At 41.2% G+C, this 17,007-nt stretch overlaps 1 protein-coding gene across 1 annotated transcript; it reads right to left on the reverse strand.

Moving 5' to 3' along the window:
• Window positions 1-4,093: 4,093 nt before the first annotated feature.
• Window positions 4,094-16,576, reverse strand: nudt3b (nudix (nucleoside diphosphate linked moiety X)-type motif 3b). Its single transcript, XM_084062173.1, has 5 exons — window positions 16,297-16,576; window positions 12,004-12,114; window positions 7,117-7,161; window positions 6,932-7,016; window positions 4,094-6,574 (listed from the first exon to the last, which is right to left on the reverse strand). Exons 1-5 carry the CDS (start codon window positions 16,393-16,395, stop codon window positions 6,378-6,380), a joined length of 537 nt encoding a protein of 178 aa, XP_083918299.1. The 5' UTR covers window positions 16,396-16,576; the 3' UTR covers window positions 4,094-6,377.
• Between the last annotated feature and the right edge of the window lie 431 nt (window positions 16,577-17,007).

Below are 17,007 nucleotides of genomic sequence, written 5' to 3' on the forward strand. Positions count from 1 at the left end.
CTAGAGATGTACCAGTAATATATTTCTATGGACAAAAACAATGGTAACGGTAGCATTTCTTATAGAAATTAAGAGCATAGCAAACTTTAAGATATTGGGAACACAGGGTAAATTGAGAGAATCAGAAGTTACACCTGAGACAAAGTAACCACGCAAATATTAGAAAGTTGTGTCTTTGCTTTACAAATACACAATGGAACTTCCAAGTCATGTTTGACATGCAGACAACTGGAAAGGTTTTGGTTTATGTTAGAGTTCTATTTTCTGATAAAGATGATGTAAGTTAATGTTTTGGTTGAAACACAAAGTCATTTAAGTTAAGTTCCACAGTTAAGTAACGGGTCTCTCTCCAGTTCTTTAGTAAACACATTTTCAGGTGGGACACCAATTTCAGTTTACAAAAGAGCCGGAAAGAAACCAGTTACTGAACAAACACCATCTGTATAACAGTGGTTGCTATTGGAATATAACTATTTAAAACTCTGATTTGAACAAAAATATCACAGCACCTTAAATAGTAATTGTATTTGCTGACACCTAGGACCCACTGCAGTTTGCATATGATCAGAACCGATCCACTGATGAAGCAGTCAATGATGTCATCCAATAAAGCCCTCACACCTGAGGGTAACGACACACATGCCAGAATACTATTTAATAATTTATTCCCCCCTCCTTTTGGATATTTTTTGTCATTGTACGTTTGCACATACAAGAAATGTGTGCTCTTTATTTACACATTTTAGGAGCTTTGGGCACTACAGTACTTGGGGAGCAGTTGGGGTTAAGGGTCATGCTCAGGGACACTTCAACACAGACTGGGCAGACCTGGGGTTGAACCCAAGGACCTTCTGATTCCCAGATGGCCTCTATCTACTCAGCTATGGCCGCCCTTTATTAACTACAATTTAGCCATTTAGCAGACGCTTTTAATCCAGAGTGATTTACAATAAGCAAGGTACAGCTCAGCATTCAAAACAGTCATACCACACAAATTATTAGTACAACTCCTCACTGTCAGACTGACATGCCTCTGCAACTGGGTGTTCAACTTTCTATCAGACAGTCCCCAGTCAGTAGTTGGCATTCATACATCAGCACATGGACCCCTCAAGGCTGTGTGCTGAGCCCCCTGCTAATACACTCCACAATTTTCAGATGACACCACAGTCCTTGGACTAATCAATGGAATCCAGAGTGATTTGCAATAAGCAAGGTACAGCTCAGCATTCAAAACAGTCATACCACACACACTATTAGTACAACTCCTCACTGTCAGACTGACATGCCTCTGCAACTGGGTGTTCAACTTTCTATCAGACAGTCCCCAGTCAGTAGTTGGCATTCATACACCAGCACATGAACCCCTCAAGGCTGTGTGCTGAGCCCCCTGCTAATACACTCCAAAATGTTCAGATGACACCACAGTCCTTGGACTAATCAATGGTGAGGTTGAGCCTGCATACGGAAGAAAGGTGGAATATCTGGTGGCATGGCAATAGTCCTAAAACCCCCTGACATAACGTTTCCCAGGTGTCATCTAATTTTGTATTCAGCTCCAGTTCCCATTGTCCTTTGATGTGAAGTGCTGTCTGGTGTGTCTAACTGTGAGACGTTTTATTTTTTGATGTAGTGTGTGCAAAGAGATGTATGAAATGGGTTCTATTCTATATTGTTTCTATTTGTTTAATTAATATTACAGTCTTTATTTCTTGTGATATAGTTGGAGTTGCAAAAAATATTTAAATATTCCCATCAAACAATTTGTCAACTGTAATCATACCACTCACTGATGGAATGAACTCTACATTTCATAAAAGGGGCATTGCCCTCAACACACCTAGAGCTGTTTAGCTGTTTTTGGACTGAAGCCCAGACCTTGTGTTTGGTCCAAAGAATATTGTAATTTTCTTCTGATACCGTTAATTACTAATATATGGAGTAGATAGTGATATTCCTGGTAGAGAGTTGTGTTCAATAGAAACCCATCCCTTCTCTAAATGCTTGACAATCAAAGTCACCACTGCTCAAAGCCGCACAGCACAAAAATAGTTTCAGGTGTTATAACTTAGACATTTTGATTGATTGAATACTTTAAAGGGTCTACACCATGAATTTTAACTTTTTCTTCATTTTTGTGTGTTTTTGGTCTCCCCCACCTCTCTTCTGTTCCAACAAATACCCGACTTTGAGCATGCAGGCTTTCATAGGCTATCTGTGGTTTTCATGTAAATTGGTCTGAAAACAGTCCGTCAGATTTGTTCCCCCACCCTACGTCACGTCTGGGAACAATTCCTCCCGTTTTTCAGTTCTAACCAAAAAAAAAAAATCCAAAAAAAAAAAAAAAAAAAAATTTTCATTTTTAATTTTTTTTAATTTTTTTCTTATTTTTTTTTTTTACTTTTTCCACACAGAACCAGGACATGACATGCATACAAACTGGCTCAATAGCGCCCCGTGCCAAACAGGACAATGTGGTATTGCAGGTGAAAGTGCTTTATAAGCCAGAGAGAAGTTAGTTGGAATGAGTATATCTGAGGCTTGATTTAGGCTCAAACCTTTTGAAAAACGTTTGAGGGACATAAACAATATGATATCAAATATTATTATTATTTTTTAAATTCATGGTGTAGCTCCTTTAACAGTTTGTAAAAAGTACTGAGGTACAGTTATACAATAATGCTAAAATGGTAACACAAAAAACCCAGAGGGCTTGTTTCCATTGTGGTCCTGTGTATTCAATCTACCCCCCCCCCCCCCAACAACTTAAACATTACACTGTATTGTGCTACTACAACCTGGATTGATTGCCACAGCAACAATAAAGACAATGGACTGAATTGTGAAATACTGGTGTTTATTTGTTGGCACATTTATATTACAATCTTCAGTCTTCCCACACTGGTTTATTCCACAGTCCCAAATGACAAGAGGAAAAGAAAATTCCAGTGACACATACCTTGGAGAATACAATTACAACAAATATGTACTGTAGGTAACTTCAAGGCTGAGGTCAATGGCGACAAGTGCACGTGTTATTCAATTTAGTTCCAAGTATTTTATAGGTACATTAACATTGTTTATGAAGTTTAGAATTACTATTAAGGTTGCTCAATTAAGAACATGACCTGAAAGAAATATAAATTCCACAGGGGCAGCTATGCTAAATGAAACTTGTGACTGCAGAACATGTGATATTCCTCATTTTACAAAGGGATGTGCTTTTATGGTATAGCTACTTTAACCACTAGATGGTGCCATCAACAGCGATCAAGAATCACTTGGAATTAAGGGCATTACTTTTAACTGAAACCAGCTTTTATTTTTCAAATGCATCCATTTAATTCAGTCTTTCATCCATTTCATGGTTCTGAAGCATTGATGTCATTAAAAATAACAGTCAATCCGATGATGGATTAGAAATCTCAGTAAGATAAGGAAGGATGCATAGGCTCCAACTCAACTCATTACCTCGTTATTCACTGCTCTCCTCCCCCTGTACCTCAGCGTCCATCATCTACTTTATCTGAGACTTAGGAAATGATGACTGAATTTGGAGTCAAAGATTAAGGGGTTTAGGGGGAAAGATTACACTAACCATCATTGACCAAAGCCAGAGGAGAGAAGGGCCCTCTGGTTTATAAGGGTGCGGCGTTAGCTATGTACAAGACATTATCTTGTCAATAACACAAGAGATAAAATCACAGAGAGAAGGAGAAAAAAAAAATCAAGAACAAGTGGTCATAAATGTTCATTCAGTCATTGGCTGTTACTTGTGAAAATCCTCCTCACATTCATTTTGACAGCAGCTGTGACCCACATCAAGCCATTATCACCTTCAACTGGTTTAGTCTGTTGTCAGCCACAGAGGGTCAGGTTTTGGAATTCCCATCACCCGTGTACAATTTCTTCCTGTTAACATCTAACTGTACACATACAAAATGGAGACTCAATAGGTCAAATTGGCTTGTAAAGTATTACATTTGAAAGTACCAGGATGTTACAAATGAAGACTTTGGCCGCCACGCCCTCCTGATGCAAAGCAATAAAAATGCTAGTTCAAAGTCTCAAGCAATTCAAGGGAGATTTAAAAAAATACTCAACCAAGTAATAATCTGCAAGATACACAGATATTAGGGGTTATCAATGTAAGGAGTGGTGCTACTAGTGAATTGACTTATGCCCAGTTTTATGGAATGACAATTTATGAAACCAATCCAGAGGCTTGTCTAGTACCCATTAAAGTCACCACTACTTCACAACCTCTGCTACTGTCTCAGGCCTGTCAAACTGTAAACCAGGGACAGATAGTATAAATGGCAGTCTAGGTGTTTTGGAAACTCCTAAGTGGAGGTGGGCTTCATTTTATCATCTCACGTAGGCCTATTATATAATAACAAAGGATATGGTTACATGTAAGCATCAGATTTCGAAAACTGAATATTCGTATTAGGCCCATCACTCCCAGCCACACCAATTCAGCAGCATCCCTTGTTCTACAGCCTTTAAGATGTATTGTATGCCATCTCTCAAGGAGAAAATCCTCAATGAACTTCAAAAAGCCAATGCCACTCTTAAGATCTGAGTAGATAATTCTGGCCCTCGGTTTGCACGACATGTTGCACACACAGATGTCTTAGAGAAGTGTTTTGTCATTTGTACTCTCACCTTTGATCTATACAGAAATGAACAATTTACAATAAAAAAAAAGTCTTACATGCTATCTACAGCGCCTCCAGTTTCACAGTATTGAGCCAGCTGCTCTGGGCTGCATCGAGGCAAGTGACGCAGCTTGGCTAAAGAGACTTTTGCCAGACGTGAAAGAGAAAGAAATTATCAAAACAAAAATGAAGAAAAACTAGTATCCAAAAGCATTTTACATATTTATATTAAAAACGAGGTCTCAAACTGTACAAGGCTTGTTTGTTCTGCATCTTGCCAAAGACAGCATTTTAGATTCCTTTACTTTCAATGTCAAGCAGTTGTTTTTGTGAGTGTTTCTGGGGATGCAGATTAAATACTAACGAATGATGGTTTAAAAAGAAAAATCAATCATGAATCATACTGAAAAGTGCCCACTAAAAAGTCATCTTAAAAAACACCTGTCTAGTGCTAGTATATTAAACACAATGTAAACAATTTCTATCAACCAAACTGAATGTGAGGTGTAAAAACATTGGAAAATGATTTGAAAAAAAAAAGGAAAACTCAAGTGATATGTGCTGCATTTTTAAATTACGAGCCCATCGTTTTTGGAAACCACACTCCAAAAGCATGATTTAACTCGACAAATATAATGTAATTCCAAACAGAAAAAAGTCCTGACACATCCGACACTTTTTCAATTGAAAATACACTTTGTCGCCGAAGAATAAATCAGGCTTTATACCCCTCTTAGCATACAGAGGAAGACATTGCAGTCATTCAGAACCAACTCAACCCAAGAGATCAAAAAAATAAAAATACAGAATGAAGGGATTAAATAGCAGGTAAAGACACTAAGATGATTTTACATTGTGCATTAACATTCTCGCTCTCTCTCTATTAACATATACAGTATATCCTCTGTTCCGAGAGTGAAACCTGTAGTGATTGGCTAGCTTCCCAAACGAGGGAGAGGCGTACTTGACACTTAAAAACTGGTAAGAACCTCACCGAGGGGCTGTATAGTTCCAATTCTGTGACAAAAAAATTACCACAAAAAGAAAAAACTAAAAGAAAAGAAAAATGAAGAAAGGTCATCAAGGTCACCCAAGTTAGAGTGAGAGGAACATAAAAACAGCACTCATGCAAAGATAAGTCACTTCCCCCAATTCAGTCCATTCAGACACAGAACATTTCCTATCCTTACAAGAGAGGAGGATATACTCACGAGCACATTCACCCACAGAAACTAAAGGAAAGAACTCCAAAGAAATAAAAATAAAGGGGGGACATTTAAAAAGACCACGGAAAGCCTTCAGCTTAAGCACTAAGTATACACTTTTACATTACAACAGTAAAAAGTAGTTCTTGCATTCAATAAACTCCACGCTAAGGGCGTGTTGAGGAAGGAGAATGTAAGGGTTGGGGTGGAGGGTTCAGGATAGTGGGAACATTTCATGCAATTGTCAGTACAAAGAAAAAGACACAGGGGAGGACGGGGGGTGGGTGTCAAAGATGACATTTACAAAGTGTTTCAGAATATTCACTTGTCATCAAGTGTGTGCCACAATACTGGCACCAAGGAGTTGGCAAGGCAAACCATGTTATTTTTATTGAGATAAAAGAGAAGAGAAAATAACATACCGAAAAACGATACAAGTAAGAGCGCGAGCGGTGCGTAAGCTCCTGGGGAGGGGTGTGAGTGGGGGGGGGCATCAGTGTTTGTGTTTTAGTTATCTGATATCCGAGACGGAGCTCTGGTTGATGTTGTAGGTAGGGGAGAGGTCCCCGGCTATCGTTGCCACCAAGGGCGTTCCGTTGCTGGTCAGGCAACCCTCCTGGAGAGCCTCGAAGTAGGTGGCCTGCACAGGCTTGTGACACAGCAACACTTGTATGGCATCGTCTATTTTAAACCACTCCCTTTTTCTTCCTGTAGACAGAGAAGAGCAACACAGGCAGCCGTTGTCAGATTGAGTTCAAGCGGATGGAGGAGGCGACAGCATCAACGACAGCAACAGCAAGGCACTGCTGAAACGATCATGAGACTTAACTACTTATTGGCATTGTTGAACTAAGAACAAACGCTTCACTTTGACAGAGCTGGGTGTTGTTAACAGAGCTGATGTTATAATCACACAAATAAAGCCCTGTGTGTTGTGATATCAAATAGGCCCAGAGAAAGCAAAAAACAAAAACACCATGTGACTACATGAGAACTTTTTTTTTTTTTAATAGAATCCCCATTTTTATTTTTTGTAAGAAAAAGGTAACAAATGTTATACTTTACCAATATTGACCGAGTCCTCCCAGTCATCCAACACATCAGTCACAATAAGAACATAGACATAAGTTCTGTGTTTTCGCTCTTCATTCTGTTGGGTAAAACATTCAGACTTAAAGGCAGCCCACCACAGAACATTACACCAAATCCAAGATCAAATAAAACGTGTGCATGACATCTGAAAAGCTCACCTCAAATACTCCAACTAAGCGTCCTAAAGTCCCCTTTACGCCAGCCTGTTGAGCAAAATGAAGAAAGTATTGAAATGAACAGCTCGTTTTGTTCATGAAAAGAAAAAGAAAAATCAGCTCAAAGTAATTTATGTTCGCTCAGTGGCCTTGTGGTTAGTGTTCACCCTGAGATTGGGAGGTCAGGGTTCAATAGGGAATGTATGCCTCACGCTATAGAAACAGGAGGCCTATTGGGCCACATGGCTATGTCCCAAGGCCATGTAGTGACTGTATTTACCATTTCTCCAATAATCATAAAAGCATAACCATAAATATAAGGGTATTTGACTGTAGTGTTTACAAGTAAAATAAATACATAAAATAAAAATACAGAACATTAAATACTTGAAATGTTAGCTTATTTTTCCTTGTATACTGTATCGAAAATAAAAAGAGTGACGAGCTGTTTTTCAGCAGAGGGCGCCACATCACAACAGCAGACTTACATTTGAAATAAAAAGGTAGACGAATAGATGATTAGTCCAACTAGCCTAATAATCACTTTCATCCCATTGCGGACCACAGAACCGAAGGTCACAATATTTCTAATTGGAGGATAAATGGATCCATTTCATGTTGCTGATAATAATGTTATTAACACATCGGGTGCCAAACACGGTCTGAACCGTGTGTTTACATAGTGGCGGTTCCGCCGCTTCGGTGCCGAACGCGGTCTGAACCGTGAGTTTAGTCTTTTTGTTTTTTTCGTTTTTCTCCGCGCGGGCGGGGCTAGAGCAGCTCTGGGAGCACCCATTGTAATCCTGCGAAGGAAGTGCCAGATCGCTCACCGGAAACACTTTTTTTCCCCCCATCCGCTTCCTGTCTATTTCCTACTTTGAAACGCCTATATCTCCGAATCTGTTTCCTGTGGGGAAAACCGGTCATGCGCGATGCGCGATCCCCCCCCGTTGTAACTCGCCAGGGTAATGTTATGGTTCCAGGCTGTAGCCAGGCTCATGGGACAACATGAATCGATGCTTTTTTTTGCGTGGATTTGCTTGTAACGCACGTGGAAGCTTTAAACAGCAAAGCGCAGTCAATGGGGAGAATGCTGGCACCCACGGTAAGTTATTATGAAAAAATGCTGGCACCCGATGTGTTAAGGGCTCAAAAAGGATATGGACAGGAGCATGAGTTAACCATGCAAGTGTAGAACAAGATGTACAAAGGTAGGCGATTATGAATTTCACGTCAGCTGACAATAGTAAAGGTCTTGTGAAACTGAATTACAGTATTGATTCTGGGGAGGAAGAAATAAGAAACTAAAATAGAATGTTAATCAAACCATAATTGTTCTGGCACTGCTGCCATTAGTGGCAGCAACACTGATTTGGACAAGGGCCCGACTTAACCCAAAGGTGGATAGCGGGCCAGGTTTAGATACAGAGCCAAGTGCCTGCTGACATCTTCGCAGCTTCTTCTGGTTCCAGTTTCGGCCTATAAATAAATGTTGACTCCATGAACCATACACAGTCTGAGCCCTACATTCAGTAGACTATCAGCCAGATTATATGGCATGAAGAAGCCTAGAAAAGTGCCAAGACCAGGTAAAAAACAACAACAACAACAACAATGGTGTGTTGTTGAAAAAGGAACATGCTTCCCAGCTCACATATTCAAATAATTAAAATCCTGGCATTGTCAGAGAGTATATGTACTGAGGGTATATATTTACAGCCAGACAAGATGAGGTAAAGCAATATAACCTTTGGCCTGCTCCTGAGCCTCATGTCCCTGCCCCTATCATCCCTGGCAGGCCTCCAAACCAATAAGCATAAGCAGTCAATCACCATCACCATCAGAACAAGCTAGCTACTGTAGGATCAGAGTATGTCCTTTTACACCACCGCCCAATAAGAGGCTTAGGAGCACATGCAGACCGTTTTGCAACAAGTCCTGCTCACAAAGTCAACTGCATAAGTTTCTGGACTGGTCCAGTGTTACCATTTACTGCTTTTAACAAACTTCGACTGTTCGACACCAATGTGACTGCTCCATAGACCTTGGCCCGGTGGAAAATATGTTGGCAAGCGACAAGGTCCTGGTAGCTGCCATATCTACTGAGTAGCAGCCAGAGTAAGAGATGATATCAGCATCCATCACTGTGAGGGATCATAGACAGAATAGGCTTTATGCAGTCAGCAGTCTGCCAAGACCTGACAGGCGGGTGAAATTCAATGCCTTGGCCCTGTGTCCATTCAAAGGGGTTTATTTGACACTCTGTTACATTCCGTTAAGAATGGCACAACACACACATCCCTGATCCCTAACCCTGTAAGTTTGCATTTGATTTCCTGCCACATTAACAATTACAGCCAAATAAGTAGGACACTGACTTCTATTTAGGATGAGAAATATTAATGGCTATTAGCTTTGTTCTAAATATCCAAAGACTAAGACCAATAATTGACAAAAGGGGCAGACTCTTTCTCCTTTGGGGAAAAAAAAATCAAGCTTGTTTGATATTAATCTTATATTAAAATTGGCTTGTGGATGGACGGTGGGCATCACAAACATAACATCTGGATTTGATCGGCCAACAAATTTCGCAAACGTAACATCCGAAGCGGCCTGACAATCTGAACACCACGATCAAATATGTTCACACTTGTTACATTTATCTAGATTCATGTGATTCAGGCCTTTGCAGCCTGAAAATCGTGTTTATTTTCATTTTTTTTCCAATTTTCCATTAATAACCATATTTACTATGTTTGACCATTTAAATGTTAAAAAAACTATTGAAAGTGAAAGTGCTTTCCACAACGCTGAAATATTTGCTATGGAGTAAAGGATGGATGTATTAAGATAAATGTAGGGTTAGGGTACACATGCACACAAAAAAAAGGGGAAAGAAGTCTGGGTAATGTGAAATAAGCAACCTATAGTAGTGATTCATTCAGCGGCTCACAGTCAAAGGTGGAGAATGCGGTCCAAACACACTGGGATAAAAGTATAGAAACATACTGTAATGTATTGTTGTTTGTCACAGTACATTTGCACATACGTGAAATTTGTCCTCTGCATTTAATCCAGCCTAATCCATCCTAGCCATTAGGAGCAGTGGGTGCAGCGCCCGGGGAGCAGTTAGGGTTTAAGTGTTTTGTGCAGGGAGTGGGACACTTCAACACATAGACCGGAGCGCCAAACCGGGGACCTTCTATTTCCCAGACGGCCTCTCTGCCCATCCAGCTATGGTAGCCCTTTCACAAAGCGCTGCACCACACAGTGCCACAAATGTTTTCCACATGTAGAATAAATAATTATTAAGCTTCATATAAATTGGAAGCTTTAGACAACAATGTAGGCCTGTTTAAAAAGACTGTTGCTTGCTGTAAAACAGAAGATATCCAAACAAGAAAGGCTCGTTGTTCTTTCCTTTGCAGGAATTATAGGATGGATACAGCTGCACTGTAACCACTGGGAAACCTAATGCACAATCTCAGTGTGATTCCCTTTGGCACTTAAACTCTGCTTTTAAACATGATGCTGATACAGCTTACTGTAGATGTTGCCAGGCTCTCTCTGCCCTTGCAAACAGGTTGCAGTACTGACAACAAGGTGTTAGGCCTTCCTACTGTTAGGCCGGCCTACCTTCAAAGGGAGTCAAAGGGAGGATTTTACCCTGAGTAATGTTTCTGGAATTACATAATCTACTGTAGTGTGTTTCTGTTTCACAATTTCAAAAGGGTTTAGTATATTATGTTTAGTTGTTACTTTAAGTCAGTTATAAAGAACTGAGTGCCATTTACAGCTCAAAATTGGCACTACTGTCTTAGGCCTCGCCTATCACTACCTAGAATAAAGAAGGATTCATCAATGATGTCAAAACTTAGTGCCAGCCATCTAGTGGAAGTGCTTCAGACTCGTGGGCCCCTTGAACCACACCATTGACACATTACGGGCCACTTCATAGGTCATACTTCCTTGCACATCCCATTTGCTCAACAACAATTACTCAAGTCATGTTGACACACAAACAAGTCATTTTTATGGAGCAACACCTGACTAAAAAGGGTCATGCAACAAATGATATATTCAGCCTTTTAAAGTCAGGGCCACATGAAACTACAGGCTACACTCACTTTTGCTTGTTGGAAACATCACTATTCAAACCTTGGTATCTTTATTCTAGTCATCTAGTGGTTCTCAACCCTTTTAAAATTTCAAGGACCCCATTTGTACACTCAGAGTTACAGACTTGTAAGGGTCCATTTGGAAGGAACCCTCAAGGAACCCAGATGGTCCCTGGACCCCACTTTGAGAACCACTGCACTGATCTACACCAATGGTTTTCAAACTTCTCAGGCACACCTGTGAAATTGCCAATCTATAAGCTGTAGAACTGCTATTTTCACTTTTTATTTTATTTGTGAAAACAAATGTTTGCCTGTAATGACAAACCCATAATAGGGACACCGGGCTGTAAGTGGTTGAAGTATATTTTTCGACGGTATACAATTTGCCTCTGTTATTAGAAAATGACTGCTGATATTGTACATTTAAAAAATATTCACAACTTTTTTTATAGTTATAGATCAGTGGTTCTCAAACTTTAAAATGTCAAGGTCTCCCCTGAACTCTGACAGTGTACAAATGGAACCGGTTCCATTTGTATACTGTCAGAGTTACAGACTTGTAAGGGTCAATTTAGACCCCCCTAAAGGAACCCAGAGTGTCCCTGGAATCCACTTTGAGAACCACTGTTCTAGAGCAATAATAATGTGTGGTCGGCACAAAATCCCAAGGCACACCTGGACAGTGTGCCTCGGAGTCGGCACACCGTCTGGGAACCATTGCTCTACACCATGTTTCTGATAAGAGCTCCTTAAAAGAACGAGAACTAACCTCTTCACACACTTCTCGAGCTGCAGCAACATTGGGCTCTTCCTCTGGCTCCATTCCTCCACCAGGGACAATCCATTTGTCAGGATGCCGACTACTGCTCACCAGTAGCACCTGAAAACAAATAAGAATGCTTAGACATCTAATTAGCAATGCTTTTATAGATAGATACAGTACTGTAGATTCACACACACACACACACACACACACACACACACACACACACACACACACACACACACACACACACACACACACACACACACACACACACACACACACACACACACACACACACACACACACACACACACACACACACAATTAGATAGCTGGACAGACAGACAGACAGACAGACAGACAGACAGTATATAGATATGCTAGTTCTCTTTCTTCTCCATGCCCTTATCCTCAAGAAGCCCCCGTGCCCAAGGGCAAGATGATCTGACCAGCAAGATGAAGGGGACCTCATCCACTTTAAAAGCCAGGGAATTGGCCCAGAATAGCAGAATGGAGAGCTAGATGTTGAGGTGCAATGCTCCATGAAGCAAGCAAAGATGAACAACTGATATACTTTATGATGAATAGGACTAGGGCTTTTTAGATAAACCGAGTCTGATAAAGTGAAATAATGGATTCAATAGTCAATTTGGCTCCGAGTATCATTAAACACCTGCTGTCACTTTATTCCTACCAAAGGCCTACCAATAGGTTGATTAAGACTTTTCATTGGAAAACTAGTTCTTGTACAATTGTGCGCAGTGCTGTCAATATGTTTCACTATATTTTCAGATGTAGGTGTTTACTATCTAATACAGAGAATTTAAGGTCTAACTAGGTACCTGGCCAAGTACGCTAGTAGTTCCATTTCATAGATAAACACCATATGTTTCCTGTAATCCAAATGACCATCACAGTCAATAATTGATTTTCTTCTCATACAAACACAAACATGAATGTGTGTCAGTTCCTCCCTGGTTAGTCAATACAAAGCCACCTTTGAGACTTCCTGTCCGTTGACAAGGTTACAGCACAATAACAAAAATGAAACTTATGAGTTGTTTTTATCCCATTCAGGAAATGCACATGCATATGCCAGTGGTTTTAACCTTTTCAGGCCGTGACCCCGGAAAACAATCATAATTGAACTGGGGACCCCCCACCCCGACAAGCATTTGGAATGTAAGAGTTGGGACATCAAATTTAGTTTGACTCGGTTCCACAGATAAATATTGTGAAAACGATCTACAAGCTCGCAATGCGAGACGTTTTTTGCCTCTTTCATATATCATACAATTTGGCCCATGTTTGACCAGTTTTTAGTTTGTTGATTACCGTTGATGCAGTAATGGACTTTTTCTTTATATTAAATAGGTCTTAAAAGTCCTTACATTGTCACTTCACTGTCATCTGGGGACCCCCCAAAAATCATGTGGGGACGCCCTGGGGGTCCTGACCCACAGGTTGAGAACCACTGGCATATGCACATGTTGCATCTATGTACAAAGGCTATGGTTATGGAATAATTGTTGGGGGCCGCCTAAACACACATTGTGTTTAATGCAATGGCATTAGCCACCGGTCATTTCACACCCTTTTTGAATCATAATATTAAAGCTAATGATTTGTTTATTGTATCCCATTGCATTGGTCCATGAAGGCTAATGCTAATATACAATAAGCGAACATCCAATGCTAGACTTGGAGCTTTAGCAGGTATACTGGTAGTGGGCCGATTAAACAGTAACGTTAAAAGAGGACCATAACAATTAAATAACATTAACCCGTTTTTTTGTGTCAACAAAAACAACCAAATCACAAGCCACCCCCGTCTGTCCTGTGATGGGATGTGATCGCAGCTACTCGACAGCTGTTAGCCTGAATACCAAAACGCTCGCCCCAAAACACAGTCGCCCCGGGGCAAATCCGGCTAAATTATGTCCGCCAGATGGAAATGATTGTATTTACTCCACTACAGATCTGGTCAATATCAATTAACATTGACCAGATCTGTAGAGGGCGCAGTGGAGTAAATACAATCGGTCTGGCGGACATGATGTATTTTCTGCCTAAAAGTGTATTATATAGAGAAGGTGGGGTTCTGAGAGCCTTCCCACCCTGGAGAATAGACTTTCAACAATACAAAACTGCCTTTGTTTTGGAGAATAGCGAAATAGTTTTGTTTATTTTTACTGAGGTTGGAGACATGGCACGGTAGTGGAATTTTCGTTAGCGAGAACTCGCTAACGCTCTGGACCAGAGTTATCCTAAACGTAACCTCAGTAAACTATGCCCAAATCCAGCTGTGTTTTGGTCGCTTCACGGGACACCACGGCGTTTGGCCAATACATTTTCATGCGCAGGCGCCGCACAGTACGTGCACACACTAGAGCACGTCCCCCTTAGCCTGGGCAGCATTCCTTTTCGGGTATATGATCCGGTCGGGAGCGTAGGTAAAAAAAAAAAAAAGTGGCCGGATGGGCAGAACCGTAAAGACGTCTCACCCCAAAATAGGTCCGTCCTAATAAAATCCTTGATGCGGCATAGTTTAGCTTATTTTTTAAATGTAAATGTGCGTGCACTATCCGGAGACTATGAAAGACTGGTGATGCGAGGTTACGTCCCCCTAGATTCACGAGCCAAATGGCTAATTTGCATCACAGGTTTTGTGAGGAAGATTTACAAAAACTAATACTAGTCTAAAAACTAGTCATATCCTGGCTATAAAGCATGTTTCCTACTACTATTTATACACCCGTAAACCTTAGTAAAATTTATATTAATCTCACATTAAGGTCAGTAAGAATATATTTTCTAATCTAATACTGGTCTTGTCAAGGGTTGCCTCTCAAACAATATCAGCTGTTCTGCGCGCATGCGCACATGTAGGCGCGCGTACATGTGACGTCATTAAAATACAAAAATGAAATCACCAATATACCACAGCCGAAACCTAACCTTATCCCAAGCATAAAGTCAGTAAAACTATTCCCAGGCTTATATCTACCCTTATCATCAGTAAAACAAATACACGACTGGGGGGCGAACGGTCTGCGGAAAAAATGGGGGCGAGTTAGCTGTAGTTTACAACCCTCGTAGACGTATTTACGATTCTGACGTCTTCAATCTACGAGAGTTGTAGGGTGCTCGTCCCATGGAGGGGAGCACTTTCTGCACTTTACCCCGTAGACACTCCAAACATGTACAAATTGAAAATAAAAGGTGCTTACCGCAAAGCCCCAAATGTTAACGACCCCTGCGGGGTAGTAGTGATCCCCGTAGAGGTATATCTTTCAATAAAGAAGTCTTTTAATCCAGCTTGTGTCGGAATCTTCACTGTTCTTCTTTTGTTTTAAATGAGTTTGAACTGCGCAACAGCGATTTGGCGGTCGGGAGGTGTATTGCGCATTGAACACACAATGTATCAATACACCTCCCGACCGCCAAATCGCTGTTGCGCAGTTCAAACTCATTTTAAACAAAAGAAGAAGCAGTGCGCAATACACCTCCCGACCGCCAAAAAGCTGAAGAAGAACAGTGAAGATTCCGACACAAGCTGGATTAAAAGACTTCTTTATTGAAAGATATACCTCTACGGGGATCACTACTACCCCGCAGGGGTCGTTAACATTTGGGGCTTTGCGGTAAGCACCTTTTATTTTCAATTTGTACATGTTTGGAGTGTCTACGGGGTAAAGTGCAGAAAGTGCTCCGTAAATACGTCTACGAGGGTTGTAAACTACAGCTAGGGGCGAGTGTGTTTTGGGGCGAGTCTTCCAGTTACCGTTAGCCTGCTAGCCTTAGCTAGTAGCGTGTTGCTTGCTAACGACCTGGCTCCATGTCCAGCAGGCAGCAGACTCAGACTGACTGCTGCCAGCTAGCCTGCTGTGTGTGTGCTGGGCTAAAGTAGTAGCTTACATAACACTCTGCTTGACCAGAAACACAACTAAAAGCAGAACCACCAACGCCAAGGCCACGTCTGTCGGCGACTCGCTTGTGTTAAAACAGCTGCTATAGACACACCATCCATGCCGATTGACTATTGATTATGTAACGTGTACAGGTTCACAGAGAAGACACCACGGGATCCATTCAGCCTGCTGGCCCACAACGTCATTATTCGTCGCGCGATGGTGTCGTTCGACATAAACGACGTGTTTTCCACCGTGAAAAATGTCGACGTGACACCCGTCGACGCCTCGTTTCACTGGGAAACACGTCGATTTTGTCGATCGACCCGCTGGCGCGATGAGGCGTCTATGTTGGCCGTGAATAGATCTCCATCCTCGGACTCACCTCCTCCTCCGTGTCGCTCCTGAAGCACAGGCAGGCGGCCCGCTTCTTGTATCCGTCCCCGTCGTACGTCCGGGTCTGGTTGGACTTGAGCTTCATCATGGCTAAAGTTCTAAAGTATTATTATATGGACCCCTAATAGAGAGAGCGCTGAATTATGATGAGACGCTTAAAGTCCTCCTGCTATGCGGGGGAACATCGGCGTTTTTGCTGCTTTAAAAGAGATAACTTCTTCTCCGCTTCATCTTCACAAACCATAGGCACACATCCACGGCACGGTCGCCATCAGTGTTGCCAGGTTCTGCGTGAGAAACAAGCGACCAGGTCCATGAAAACAAGCCCCAAAGAAGCGACTATTAGGCTAAGGCCACATGAGCACTTTTAAACATATGCATCGGCTGTTTGAGCTTGTAGATTGGCTATTTAAAAAAAAAAATCTTGAAGAAAATGTGAAAAATTTGGAATATTTTTTAAACATTTTTAACAACACAAATCTTGCATGGGGGTCCCGTCCCTGGCATAAACTATTTTTCAGATTGGGCCATTGGGTACGCAGACAAATACATATCAATTTTGGGGGTCCTCAACTTGAAAATGTTTGAGAACCACTGGTTTAAACAACATTTAGGAAACAAGCCCAAAATAAGCAACTACACTTTAGAAACAAGCCCCAAAAAAACGCAACCCGCGACTTTACAGGGGAAAAAAGCTTAT

The sequence above is a fragment of the Gymnoscopelus microlampas genome (genome assembly GCF_963454915.1).
Source record: "Gymnoscopelus microlampas genome assembly, chromosome: 7".
NCBI classification, from domain to species: Eukaryota; Metazoa; Chordata; class Actinopteri; order Myctophiformes; family Myctophidae; genus Gymnoscopelus; species Gymnoscopelus microlampas.